The sequence below is a fragment of the Gymnoscopelus braueri genome (genome assembly GCF_963280865.1).
Source record: "Gymnoscopelus braueri genome assembly, chromosome: 16".
NCBI lineage: Eukaryota > Metazoa > Chordata > Actinopteri > Myctophiformes > Myctophidae > Gymnoscopelus > Gymnoscopelus braueri.
In genome coordinates, this window is record NC_137616.1 from 26,768,256 (window position 1) to 26,781,192 (window position 12,937).

The 12,937-nt window shown below is 44.1% G+C and overlaps 1 protein-coding gene across 1 annotated transcript in view; it reads left to right on the forward strand.

Moving 5' to 3' along the window:
- The window catches only part of syne1a (spectrin repeat containing, nuclear envelope 1a), a gene marked incomplete at its 5' end in the record, with an annotated part of 171,551 nt that overhangs the window by 113,153 nt on the left and 45,461 nt on the right, over nucleotides 1-12,937 (forward strand). The window contains 6 exon segments of the mRNA XM_080452284.1: nucleotides 1,555-1,776; nucleotides 3,816-3,953; nucleotides 5,288-5,401; nucleotides 5,986-6,147; nucleotides 6,680-6,889; nucleotides 7,291-7,464. Of these exon segments, the coding sequence (XP_080308410.1) occupies nucleotides 1,555-1,776; nucleotides 3,816-3,953; nucleotides 5,288-5,401; nucleotides 5,986-6,147; nucleotides 6,680-6,889; nucleotides 7,291-7,464 (1,020 nt within the window).

Below are 12,937 nucleotides of genomic sequence, written 5' to 3' on the forward strand. Positions count from 1 at the left end.
TATAATGTGTTATGGTTATGGTTATAAAGCATTATGAGTGTTTATGAGCTCTTATAAATCTGATTATACAGGGTTATGAGCAGATTATAATGCCTTATAAGTATGTTCATGATGCGTTATACACATAGGATGCATAGCAAGTGCTACCGATATGTTCAAAGCAAACAATGTTTATTTGACTCCTCTCTAATAGTGTACTGTGAGACACACAATGTCATACAGTACAACAACCATCATAAATGACGTTCTCTACCGGCCCCGCATACATACAAACATTCTCAGCTTATCTGATGGTGCATGCTGATACATTCTGCACAGGGATAAGATTTCAGTTGGATAATGGTACAGCAGTTAGATACAGTGGACTGCAGTACCAATGCAGATCTCAAGCCCCATACTTGGTGCAGCATTTTCACTTTGCTGAGAGTGTGTTTATAGCCCCCTGCAGACTGTGCAGAGAGCGAGTATCCAAGAGAAAAATAGAAATAGGGGAGAAAAGAAACTGCAGAACAATTTCTTTTACATTATATTCTTATTACATTGTCATTATAGTTTTCATGTTCTGTGCTTGCTTGTTGTTGCAATCCGTGTAGATCGCAGATTGGTTGGCCATGTCAGTGAGTTAATATTTGAGTTTGGTCTCCAAGCTGAGCGAGATAGCTGCAGGTCCACTCGCCAGTTAGTCACATGACCTGATTATCAGCGCATCGACCATCTGCGGGACAGAGGGAGGGAGGAGGGGAAAAGAGGCAGGGGAGGAGCCTGCCCATAACAAGGCTGTTATTTGAGCCTCCCTCTGTCATTCTCTCTCTCTCTCTCTCTCAAACGCACCCTCTCTCCTTGCAGCGCTCTCTCTCTTTTGTTGAAAGGAATCTGCCTCAGGGATTGGTGGAGCAAGGAAGTGGAAGGAGGGGGGAAGGCAGTGAGATCACTTCCTGTTTTCCTTTCCCCTTGTGTGTGTGTGTGTGTGTGTGTGTGTGTGTGTGAGACTGTAGATTTTGAACTATTTCAGGGGTCTCTGTGTCTCTCAACCAAACATCCTGTCGGTGGAGCTCTCCGCCGCCGCTTTGAGTCACCCGCCTCTGGGCTGCTCTGATTGGCTTAGAGATCCCAGAGAGAAGAGAGTCTGTGTATGTGTATGTGTGTGTGTGTGTCACAGAGCTGAGGCACTGCTTTTCTCTCTCACTCTCTCTCACCACACACATACACTATGAGACTGAGAGCGAGAGGCAGAGAAGAGAAGAAGAAAATGCTTCTGTTCCACTTTACTCCTCCAGTGCCGGCTCTTTTCCACTCAGGCCGTCCACTGCATTCAACGCTGAACCACCTCAACTAAACAACAACCCCCCCTCCTCCTCATCCCCAGCCCTTTTTTCAGGGGGATCTTATTCAGCCGGTGAAGCTATTGGTTTTTTCCATTGTGGACTGACTCACTGAGATTGACCCTGGAGAGAGAGGTGGGGGCTGTGCTGGAGTTTGGTGTTCGGTGGACATCTATTCATTATTATCTGCGTGGGGGGTGGTGGGGTGGTGTTGCCGGATATGTTTTGACAGGAGTTGGCCCAGAAGATCCGCGGCTACCAGGATCAGATCGCCTCGCTGCACTCCAAGTGCAAGATGCTGACGGTTAAGGCCAAGCACGCCACCATGCTGCTGACGGTCAGCGAGGTGGAGGGTCTGTCGGACGGCATGGATGAGCTGAGCGACGACGAGCTGCCCGGTGTCCTGGCCGGAGCCTCTGCCAAGCAGCTGCCTGCGCACCCCTCTGTGGTCATGGTGAGTGCTGACCGGCTTCCCTTAAACACCCACAATAATGTGTGTCTATACTACTGTGGGTGTGTGTTAATTCAGCACCCAGCATTATCCATATATCACCGTCCGATATCCACTGTGGGCCTGCACTGTGTCTTATGTATAGTACTGCTAGAGAAACCCAAGCAGGCTTCTGTTTCGTTCCCTGTCTTACATTACTGTTCTCTGCTGGCTGCCTCTTGCTGTGTAGCTCTACACTGATAGCTGCCGACAGTGTTTTCTATTTCTGTGTGTGTGCTGTGTGTCACTGCGTTTGTTTCATATTAACCTGAATCTGTCTGCCTGCTGCTCTGTCATCCTTTGCTTGATCATCTTCCGGTTCTCAAGAGTTTCTACAGATGTCTCTCATCATGCCCTCTCTCTGTATCTCCCTATCTCTCCCTATCGCTCTCTCGCTCTCTCTCTCCTCTAATTCTGATTTCCTTTGCTGTTGTTTTCATGTTCTTGTTGCTGCCGTTTATGGTTTGGTCTCAATGGGCCAGGAAACAGGATACTGCAGTCTGTGTGTGTGTGTGTGTGTGTGTGTGTGTGTGTGTGTGTGTGTGTGTGTGTGTGTGTGTGTGTGTGTGGGGGTGTGTGTGTGTGTGTGTGTGTGTGTGTGTGTGTGTGTGTGTGTGTGTGTGTTACAGCAAGAATAGTTTGTGTTTGGGTATGAATTGGCTCCGGACTGCTGCCATCCTTCACTCATTATCGTTGCACATAGTTAGTACCATTGTCCCATTCTTAACCTTAACGGTGCTGTTTGGTTTGGGTCTGATTTCACTGCCTGCACAGACCTATTAAGATTCTCACACACACTGGTCTGCCCACGTAGCCCGTTGCCTTGCGTTGCACCATGAAGCGCGGGAATAAAAAGGTTCCAGACTGCAGCTAACAACGTCCCAAGTCAGTCCGCCAAGTTCCACTACAACCGCCAAAAAGCAGCCCGTTAGACGTTGGCTCGCATTCCAGTTCTGCCTCTGTACTGAGGCATGCAGTCAACTGTGCTGCTTCAGCTGCTTCTGCACCGCAATCACTGTCCTCTCCGTCTGGGTCTGTCTTAACTGTGTTATGTTGTTGTCTCTGATCTGGTTTGGCTTGGCCCTTGATCTTCCAGGACTGCCTTTAAACAGTTTTGCTTTGATGTCATGACACAAATAGTGTGATGTAGATTAAAAACTAGTTGCTGTCTCCTTGACGAGGCAGTTGAACTATTCCATTTATAAGACACTCAGTTGTACACACTGCGTGCTTGCGTGTGCATTATAACTTCCTGCCAATGACCGTTTCTTTCCTCTGATGCATGCTGTAAAAGGGATCACTCATTGCCAATGGATTCCAGGACTCTCCGTTACCTAGTGCAGATCAATGCGATACATGAGGAAGCTGTTTTGAATGCTATGTACTGTACTAGCCCGGTGGTGTTTTATGCCAGTAATGTGATCCTTTGGGTCTCTGTTATTTTATTACTCTCTAATTAATCAGAAAAAGTGCTAACTCTGCAGCCTCCTGAAGCTACGCCCCCCTTACTAATGATTATACCTCTTTCTCTCTATCTGTTGTCACTCTCTCTACCTCTTCACTCTCCTATCACTTTCTGTCATATCTTGTATTCCTCTCTCCTCCTCTTTTTGCATCTTCTCTTCTCTTCTCTTCTCTTCTCTTCTCTTCTCTTCTCTTCTCTTCTCTTCTCTTCTCTTCTCTTCTCTTCTCTTCTCTTCTCTTCTCTTCTCTTCTCTTCTCTTCTCTTCTCTTCTCTTCTCTTCCCTTCCCTTCCCTTCCCTTCCCTTCCCTTCCCTTCCCTTCCCTTCCCTTCTCTTCTCTTCTCTTCTCTTCTCTTCTCTTCTCTTCTCTTCTCTTCTCTTCTCTTCTCTTCTCTTCTCTTCTCTTCTCTTCTCTTCTCTTCTCTTCTCTTCTCTTCTCTTCTCCTCTCCTCTCCTCTCCTCCTTTTATTTCCCCCTTCCTGCTTCTTCTGGTGTACGTTTGTGGTGTGTGTGTGTTTGTGTGTGTGTGTGGTGGGTCAGATGACCGCGGGCCGCTGCCACACGCTGCTCTCCCCTGTGACGGAGGAGTCAGGGGAGGAGGGCACCAACAGTGAGGTCTCCTCTCCCCCTGCCTGTCGCTCCCCCTCTCCTGGGGCTAACCCTGATACTCTTAACCAGGTATTGCAACCCACCCACCCACCCCTCGACACCTCGGTACCCTTCCATCTCTAAACCACCGACCACAACAAACCATCTCCAAAGAGTTTACATTTTACATTTCACATGTTGCTTTCTACAAATTCCGTCGTCCTTCAGAGTGATTGTGTATGATGGCTGCATGAGCTTACATTAACGCATTAAACTTTACAATTCCTCGATCGGCAACATTATGACCAAACCATCACATCTAGATGCATCTGCAGTATGTACTACTACGCCCAGCACCACCTGCTCCCCCCCCCCCCGTCTGCTAGTATCACCACTACAGCCCTCACCCATATGCACTGCTGCTATAACATTCCTCTACCACACCCACGTTGGATGAGCAGCTGGACGGTTACTGTGTTGCATCTGCCTGCCGCCTTATCAGGTCATCAGTGTAGCTGTACCTTCATTCGTTTTACTCCCTTGAGTTTTTTTTCTGTGCGATGCTGTTAGCATGGCAAGTTAGTGCGAAATATATTTTCTTTGGTATTGGTCTGTGATCTAGACAGCCCAGACAGATGGATATTATTAGTAGAACTGGGGTAGGGGGTCAGCACTGCAGTTTTGGGAACTGAGTCATGATGATTATTTCACGGTGAAATATCTGTTCTTCTGCATCATGTTATGTGTCAATGATTCACTGCTGATTTACTGTAGAGAGAGAGGACCAACGCAGTATGGTTAGAAGCAAAGTTAATAGGAGTTGGAGACAGACAGAAGGAAATTATTATGAAAGTTAGAGATAGAGGGAGGGAGGGAGAGAGAGAGGGAGAGATGGGGGGGGGGGGGGTAAAAATGAATAACATCCCACAGAGGATCAAGACAAACTCAGCACATAGCTAACAGTCCTACTCACCGCTCTTAAATTGGACATTTTCTTTGTAAGAATGTGGACATTTAGGGGTTATAATGAATTGCTTCAAGCTGAGAACATGACATGATACAGGACACTTATAGCAATTACATGGTCATTCAGTGGGTAGTTGTAAACAGACCACTCTCCCCTAGCCAACTATGCTTCCACACAGAACTCAGAAACAAGCGGGTGTTTATTGCTAGTACATAGGACATGAAGGAATTGGTTCTGGTTAAGGTGCAACATGTAACATAGGACAACATCAAGACACAGGATAATTCTGTAACAATTTAGACAAACAACAATGTGAAAATGATGACATCATAGCTTTCAATGGCAGTAAGTCAGTATAAAGTCAGTATTATGTGCAATAATCGTGCAAGAACATCCGTACATGCAGACAAACAGACATAGCAAGACTTTCACAAACCGTCTTCTTACATAATTGTAGGGTCGAGCCAACCTGAGTCGTGCGCCCCTCCAGGAGCTGTATGACCCGTCTATGGAAAGCAGCGCTGCTAACCTGGATGACCTGCAGAGGTCCTGGGAAACACTAAAGAATGTGGTACGTCACCTGGTCAGAGATTAACCTGCCGAAGTGAAGCTGAATATCTAACTGCCACGCTGCAGTCAGTGTTCGCTTTATATAGAAATACTGCACCAGTGCACCAGAAACAGAAATGTCTCTCAGCAACAAAACATACACCAGGATGGAAATATATATAGTAAGAACATAACTGTACAGGAACAGCTCTGAGATCCCCTGAGGATTCATTTCCAGGATCGTACTGGTGGTCTGGCATGTGTAACTTATTGCGTACAACTATATACTTAACAATACTGCCAACCATTCTCCAAAGCAGACTGTGGTTTGTTACTGTAGGTATTTAAGGATGACAATATTTTCCATTCATTTCAGTGCAGTATTATTACAACTTCCAGGGAAACAAATATACGACAACCGCAACATATTATAATCAAAATGGCAAAATGGTCTTATGTTTATGTACAATCGGTTGATGAAGCTGTCAGTAGACAATGACGTGTTTAGACCAGTATTGTGTACGCTGCACATCGTTTTTTTACTCCCACCGCCTACCTTTTCATCAGCACTCTCTCACTCTTTGTCTGACTGCACTCCCACCTCAGATCAGTGAGAAGCAGAAGAGTCTGTATGAAGCTCTGGAGCGACAGCAGCACTACCAGGAGTCCCTCCAGTCCGTCTCTACCAAGATGGAGTCCATCGAGGCAGCGCTGAACGAGGGTCTAGAACCCAGCAAGAGCCCCGAGAGCCAGATGGCTGCACACCAGGTGAGGGAGAGGGGGGGCAGACAGGCCAGGAGGTATTTGGGAAGTCAGTGTTTGTACTGTATGTGTGTGTTAGAGAGAGAAAGTGTGTGTGGGGAGGGGGGGGGGGGTGTGAGGGAGGGAGGGAGGGAGGTGAGTTCAGATGAGGACAGGGGAAACAATAGACTAATGGTCTGAATGGTAGAGAACAGAAATGGAGTTGAGCCATGCGTTAAAGACAAAGATGACAAGTAGCCCCGACTCTCTGTGCTCAGTGAAAACACAGAGAATGATGAAGGGGTTTAATTCTACTAGGCTGTGTGCAGGGCTCAAAGACACCGCAGCACTGTTCGCTGTTGCTATGCCAACTTCACGGTGACTGGCGGTCCCAGTTGTTACGGTCCCCTTTTGACAACAGTGAGACGAGCCATTTTGGTCACTTTGGTTTTGTCTCCGAAGCCCAATCCTTCCTCATCTCACAAATCTTCTTCCCTTCCCTGTCTTCCATATATTTCAATGTTCCATTCTTCCTTCCCCTCGTTTCCCTGCAATCCAGGCCCTGATGGATGAGATCCTGATGCTGCAGGACGAGATCACTGAGCTCCAGATGTGTTTCTCAGAGGAGCTACTGGGCGACGGCCTGGGAGACAGCGACGGCGAGGGAGACCCTGGGGACCAGTTGGCTCTACAGTCCACGCTCACCGTGCTGGGAGAGAGAATGGCCACCATTCGCATGAAGGCCTCCGGGAAACGCCAGCTGCTGGAGGTACTGGGAAACTAGTCGCAGTTAAATGAACACTCCATATTTTATTGGGTGGAATGCTGGAAAAATATCAAATGGAGGCTGATAAAAGGGGTTTTATCAGCCTCCATTTGATATTTTTGAACTATGATATGCCATTATTTGACTACTTGTTGGTCAGTGTTCGATGCAGTTTTGTTAAGCCAGCTGTGACTCATTAATTAATTTATGTTTGGTAGCATTTTGATGACTTTGGACAAAATGTAACAATGAATGGCAAAATGGTCTATGTTTATGTACAATCTATTGCTGAAGCAGACATATGGTTCTTTTAACAATCCGGATTGTATTGTGTATGACAAATACGGAGGTTTTGTGCCTATTATCCATCTAATATCTCTTGTTTGTCATGTTCTCGTGTTTAGGAGAGACTGAGCGAACAGCTAGAGGAGCTGCGTCAGGAACAGGCGCTGCAGCGTTACCATAGCGAAGCCGAGGAACTGGACCATTGGTTGCTGAGCGCCCGTGCCACGTTATGCTCCGCCCTCCAGCCCCAAAATGATGACATGGATATGGAAGATCAACTCATAGACTGCCAGGTGAGACTGATTGTGTCACATGATGATGTCATCAAACTGAGACTGTCGTTTACAGAGGCCGAGGGGGTAGAGAGTTTTACGGTTTGGTTTGTTGAGGGGAAACTGTTGTGGTGTACCCCATTGGTTCTCAAAGTGGGGTCCGGGGACCCCTAGGGGTCCTTGGGGGGGTACAATAAATATAGTTAAAAAATAGCAGATATACAAGCTCATAGCACGGTACCGAGGGCCACGCTATGGAGCTTGTAGATCTGCTATTTTTGAAAAATCCCTGGCACAAAATATTTTTGAGATGGGGGTCCGCAGCCAAATACATGTCATTTTGGGGGTCCTTGACATGAAAAAGTTTGAGAACCACTGGTGTACTCATTACCCAATGGTACTGTTTCCACGGTAGACAAAAGTATACAGTAACAGTATGTCTCTGTTGTCATCTCTTGTCCTGTAGCTAAGATAGCAGATCCTGTTCTGCTAGAGCCTCTGTCAGTGTGTCACATGTCAAAAATAATTGTGGCATGTAAAATCTGTGACATACAGTAGTGTCCGATTTGTATCAGGGTTCCAGAAATAGTGCCTGGCTGTTCTCTTTGCATGTTTTTTCAATGTCAGACAAGCTCATACTCTTAGGCTATATATGCTCAAACTGGTAGCTCAAATCAGATTTTTGGCCTATCCAGATTGGAATCAGATTGGTATTTATCCGAACAGCAAAACAAAACACATGGAAACTGATTTTTGCAGATTTTAATCACATTCCTATAGTGGTTTGAAATGTGGTTCAAATCTGATTTCTAAAGACACTGAGGCCAGATTTATGCTTCATCATACAACTGTGTCGCTCACTGTAGATCTGCTATTTCCGGCGAGAGAATAAATTAAGCATCACTCATATGTTGTTACAATGTTGCCACAGCAACCGATGCAGATATAGGTTGACAATGTCTCTGAATACACAAATCTAATCGGATCACTTGCAAATAAAAGTGTGGACAGTTATGCTTATAGATCGTATTTGATAAACAAATGGGTTTTGCCTGCAGTCTGAACAAAGCCTTTTACTCTCTGTTGATGTCTGTTGCATGAATAGACCCTTTTATGCTTGTTGGTTTCCACCCAGACATGAACAAAATGTATCATAGTCAGAGGACCCTGGCCATCCAGTAGTATTCAGCTTCTATCAATGAATGAGCTAAACTGAGCATTGTGTTTTGGATTGGGTATTAGGATTAGGATTATCATGGTCTGCCCCCTCTCTACTCAGCTTTAGGGTGTCCTACTGGGTCTCCAACATTCCTCCAGCAAGCCAAGCTCCATCGTCTGCTCACCCTGTTACCATGTTGATCTCACCTTCAAACTGATTGATTTGACTGGTATCTTTGGGGAAGTGGAAGTGGTGATTGATCTAGGCTGGGTTTTGTTATGGATTAAGTTCACTTTGGTCTGTAAAAGGAAATGTATTCCAGGGTGGCTAATTTGTATCACATGGCACACAGCACCTCCTGGGAAAGGAGAGAATAATACAAAGGACAGTTTGTTTAAGTTTAAGCAGTTAGTAATCTAACTGGCTCTATTAAAAAAAAACTTGAACTTAAAGGGTTAACACGTCGACCCCTATCATGTAACATAAGTGTCTTCTTATAATGATGTTAGCTCGATGGCTCAGACAGAAGAGGTATTTTACAGTAGGTGGGTTTGTTTGTACTGAAGCAGCTGGGAGACAGTAAGCTGATTATAGCTCACAAATGGCTCCTGTGGAGCTCGGGTCTAAAAGTCCCAGACCATGTACACTAGAGCCTAGTCTTCAAAGGATTGATGCTGTCTGCATACACTCCACAGATTAATTGACTGTGTTCAGTATAGAGCTACTGTAAAGAGCAAAGAGCATACTTAGTATGATGGACAGAAGACCAGTGTTGGGTAACGTGCGTTAGTAATGTAACGCCGTTACGTAATATATTACCGAATTGCGGTAACGGGTAATATAGCGCATTACTACAAGGAGAAGCTGTAATATATTATTAAAATGACACTACGTTACTACGTTACTTTGTGTGTTACCCACCAAAGTGAAGGTGTTTTTTTTTATCCACCCACAAAGCCGCAGCCTACAGCAAAATCCCTGTTAAAACTAAGCGCGCACCTCTCTCTACAGCTATCATTGTCAACAAATCTCTGTGATTCTAATTTTACTATAATCAGCTGAAGGGAGAGTGTCAATTCCTTGTGCCAATTGTGTTTATATAAGATGGTAGTCTATTTAATTTATTTAAAGAAGGCAAGTTAAGCATCACACAATGCAATGTTCCAATTTACACACGTCAGTTTTATTCATCGATTACGCAGGAAATAATGAACTGATTACAAAAATATAAAATAATCTCTAATCAGTAACATGTAGGTGATATTTATGTCTATCAAATGTGGTTTTATTGAAAGGCAATTAAAGTCCAGAGCTAAGTTAGAAGCCAAACATCGGGTGTGTGTGCTCAATGTAAAATCCCCATGGTGCAGCTGCAGAGTTCATGTCGGACTCTGTCGGAACGTGAGCAGTGTTGCCAGATTGTGCGAGAGGAATAAGCAACTAGGTCTATGAAAACAAGGCCAAAAGAAGCGACTATAATAGGCCACATGAGCACTTGAAACCTATATATATGTCGTCCATTAAACAATGTGCATATTTATATATGTTGGCTATTTGAAAATAGACGACCTACAAGCTCACAACCGTTCTACCATTATTTACAAGCAACTTCAGAAAAACAAGCCCAATGTGGCTTATAACAATCAGACCAGGCAACACAGCAGACAGGGAGATATAATATATTATGGCTAGCGCAGTCTTCTCTTAAAGGTCAAATAAAATGAGGATTTTTTTATTTAAAGAGTAGCCTACGGTATAAATATAATTGTATAGAGCTGAGTTCTTTGTAGACCATATAAATGAGTCTTAACTCTAACTGTCTAGTCAATTTTTTTAACTCATGCCATGTCTATCTAAATGAGTGTCTGGGAATGTCAAAATGCTGTGTTAACAGATTTTATTTGCCACTTTGACCACACATGGATGGAGTTTAGATCCCATAGGGACGGTTGTGTTACTTAAAATTGGCTAGTTGTTGGTTGTCAAACAAGTGGTACTGTAGGTCAAGATGCATTTTGTTATGATGTGTTATTGGTTGACACAATGACACGACTACAGTATAACTGTTCACTGTTCAGAGAGGTCAAATTTTGAACAATTAAATGACCTTAACCATATTTCTATGTCCTTATCTTAATTTCATAGGCTCAACATTCTATGCTGCTCATGCAGTCCTTGTTCTGTGGACTTTAATTAAAAAAAAAAGGTATAGAAAGAGGCTAGTCTTGTCATGTCATTATAGGCTACATTATAGAAGGTATGTCTATTAATAAATTGATTAATTTAAGTCAAATTGATTCATTAATGTAATTCATAATCCTATCTTATAATGTAAATGCCTGCCCATCTGCCATCTCTGTGTCCCAAAAATAATTTGTGGGCTAATAATAATAATACAAAAGCTAGATTATTTAATTGTTCAATTGTAGCTTCTTTTTTTTTAAGTAACTAAAAAGTAATATGTAATATTAATATATTACTGTTGCTCAGACATTAATATGTAACAAAATGTATTACTTTAAAATGAAGGTAATAAGTAATAGTAATATATTACTAAAATAAAGTAACTTGCCCAACACTGCAGAAGACAGTAGGCAGAGATACATAAGATCTGGTTACATAAGACTAACTCCCATCAACATTATGTTTCATCATGGGATAAAGGTGATTACTCTTTGTATTGATTTGCAGTGACCCTTCCCTCTAGGATACAAGTGGACCTGCATCATGCTAGGAAAATGTCCCCAAAGCATAACGGACACCCTCACTGTCAAGCATTCAGGCCTGTTCTCTTGGTGTACACCACACATGCACTGTATATAGCAATGCATTTTGCACCACTGAAGTGTCAAATTATGAATTTGGTTTGTGTACTGCAACCCTACTATAACATCCCTCTCTGTGTAGTGATATGACTGTTGTGGCTGACAGTCTGATCACATCCTGCACTGACATTCTCAGTCACCTGAGGAATAGCCTCGATCTCCAGGCTTTTATTGTTTAGTGTTGCTAAAAAATAAAAGCCTGGCCCAGCGCGTCGGTGTACTCGGTATGAGGAAGTGTTTCACTTCCCAACCAACCAGAGTGCAGTGGGCGTCGCTCGTAATGTTGTGTTAACGGGGCGGGGGTTGACGGACAGATCGGTGAACCAATGGGATCAGCCGCAATCTCTCGCCGGCTCTTTACACCCGCCCCTCTATACACGAAATCAGGAGCGTTGGGGCAGTCTACCTGAGGAAGAGTTGCTACTCTGTTTTTCCTCTTGTTCAGTATATCGCACTAATGCACAAGCATCATGGTCATTGAATGTGTGCTTCTGAGTCACAACTTCGGACTGATGTCATTCCATATATTGAAATGCAGATGTCACATTAGTCACTAGTGAAACACTAGTTGAGTAGTCTTTGTGACTGAAGCCCCTGCCATCCGTGCCCCAGTAATGAACCCTCTTTCATAGTTACATACAGTAGATCTTTCTCTTGCTATCTTAATCCAATATCGAGGTCAACTGCATGCCACAGAGTGTGATAGGACGTTAATTGCTTAATTGTATCATGCAGCAAACCTGTATGGGAGCATCTACATTAATTATGTTTCTCCACTCATTAATTCAGGGTTTTCCTTAGGGGCCGTGTCCACAAAGCATTTTTTGAGCGGAGGAGTGCTTTGGATATAATGTCCAGAGCACTCTCACACAGCGTTTATTGATGCCTGCAACGTTGGAACCTATCCGCTGTTGCTCGAACGTCCTGTCATCTGCGTTATTGGCACAAATAGCTTATGTGATACAACTACAAGCATGGCCTTCTCATGGTTGTGGTAACGATTCAACATCAGGTCGTAAATGACCTGATTGACAGACACAATCAGGAGGATCAAATGAGTGGCGCTCCTCTCCAAAAGTTGAACTTTTGTCTGCTTTAGGAGCCTAAGGCGCTGCAGCAAAAACGCTGGGCACCGAGAGCACTGAAGCGCGAGAGAGATTTTACTGTGTAGGTAGTAAATGAGACCCCCACCCTCCAGCCGCCTGAATGGCACTGAATGGAAGGAGAAGGAGGTGTATGAAGACACTCTACATTGTGGTGGGAGAATGACGACCACTTCTTTCTTTCTGGGCCTCGTATTTCCTTTTGAAAGGAGGAGCTACAAAACCCTAATCCTCGCTTTTTCCACCTTCCACGCAATTGTTCTCACATGGAATAGGAGGGTCGCTTTTGTTAGGAAGCAATGATTTGTTGCTTCTCAACTGAATCAGTTTGAATGTGCCGATGAGGATTTGGAGAGAGAGGGGGGAAAAGGATATATGCAAATCAACGAGAGTGAGTGAAAGAGAAA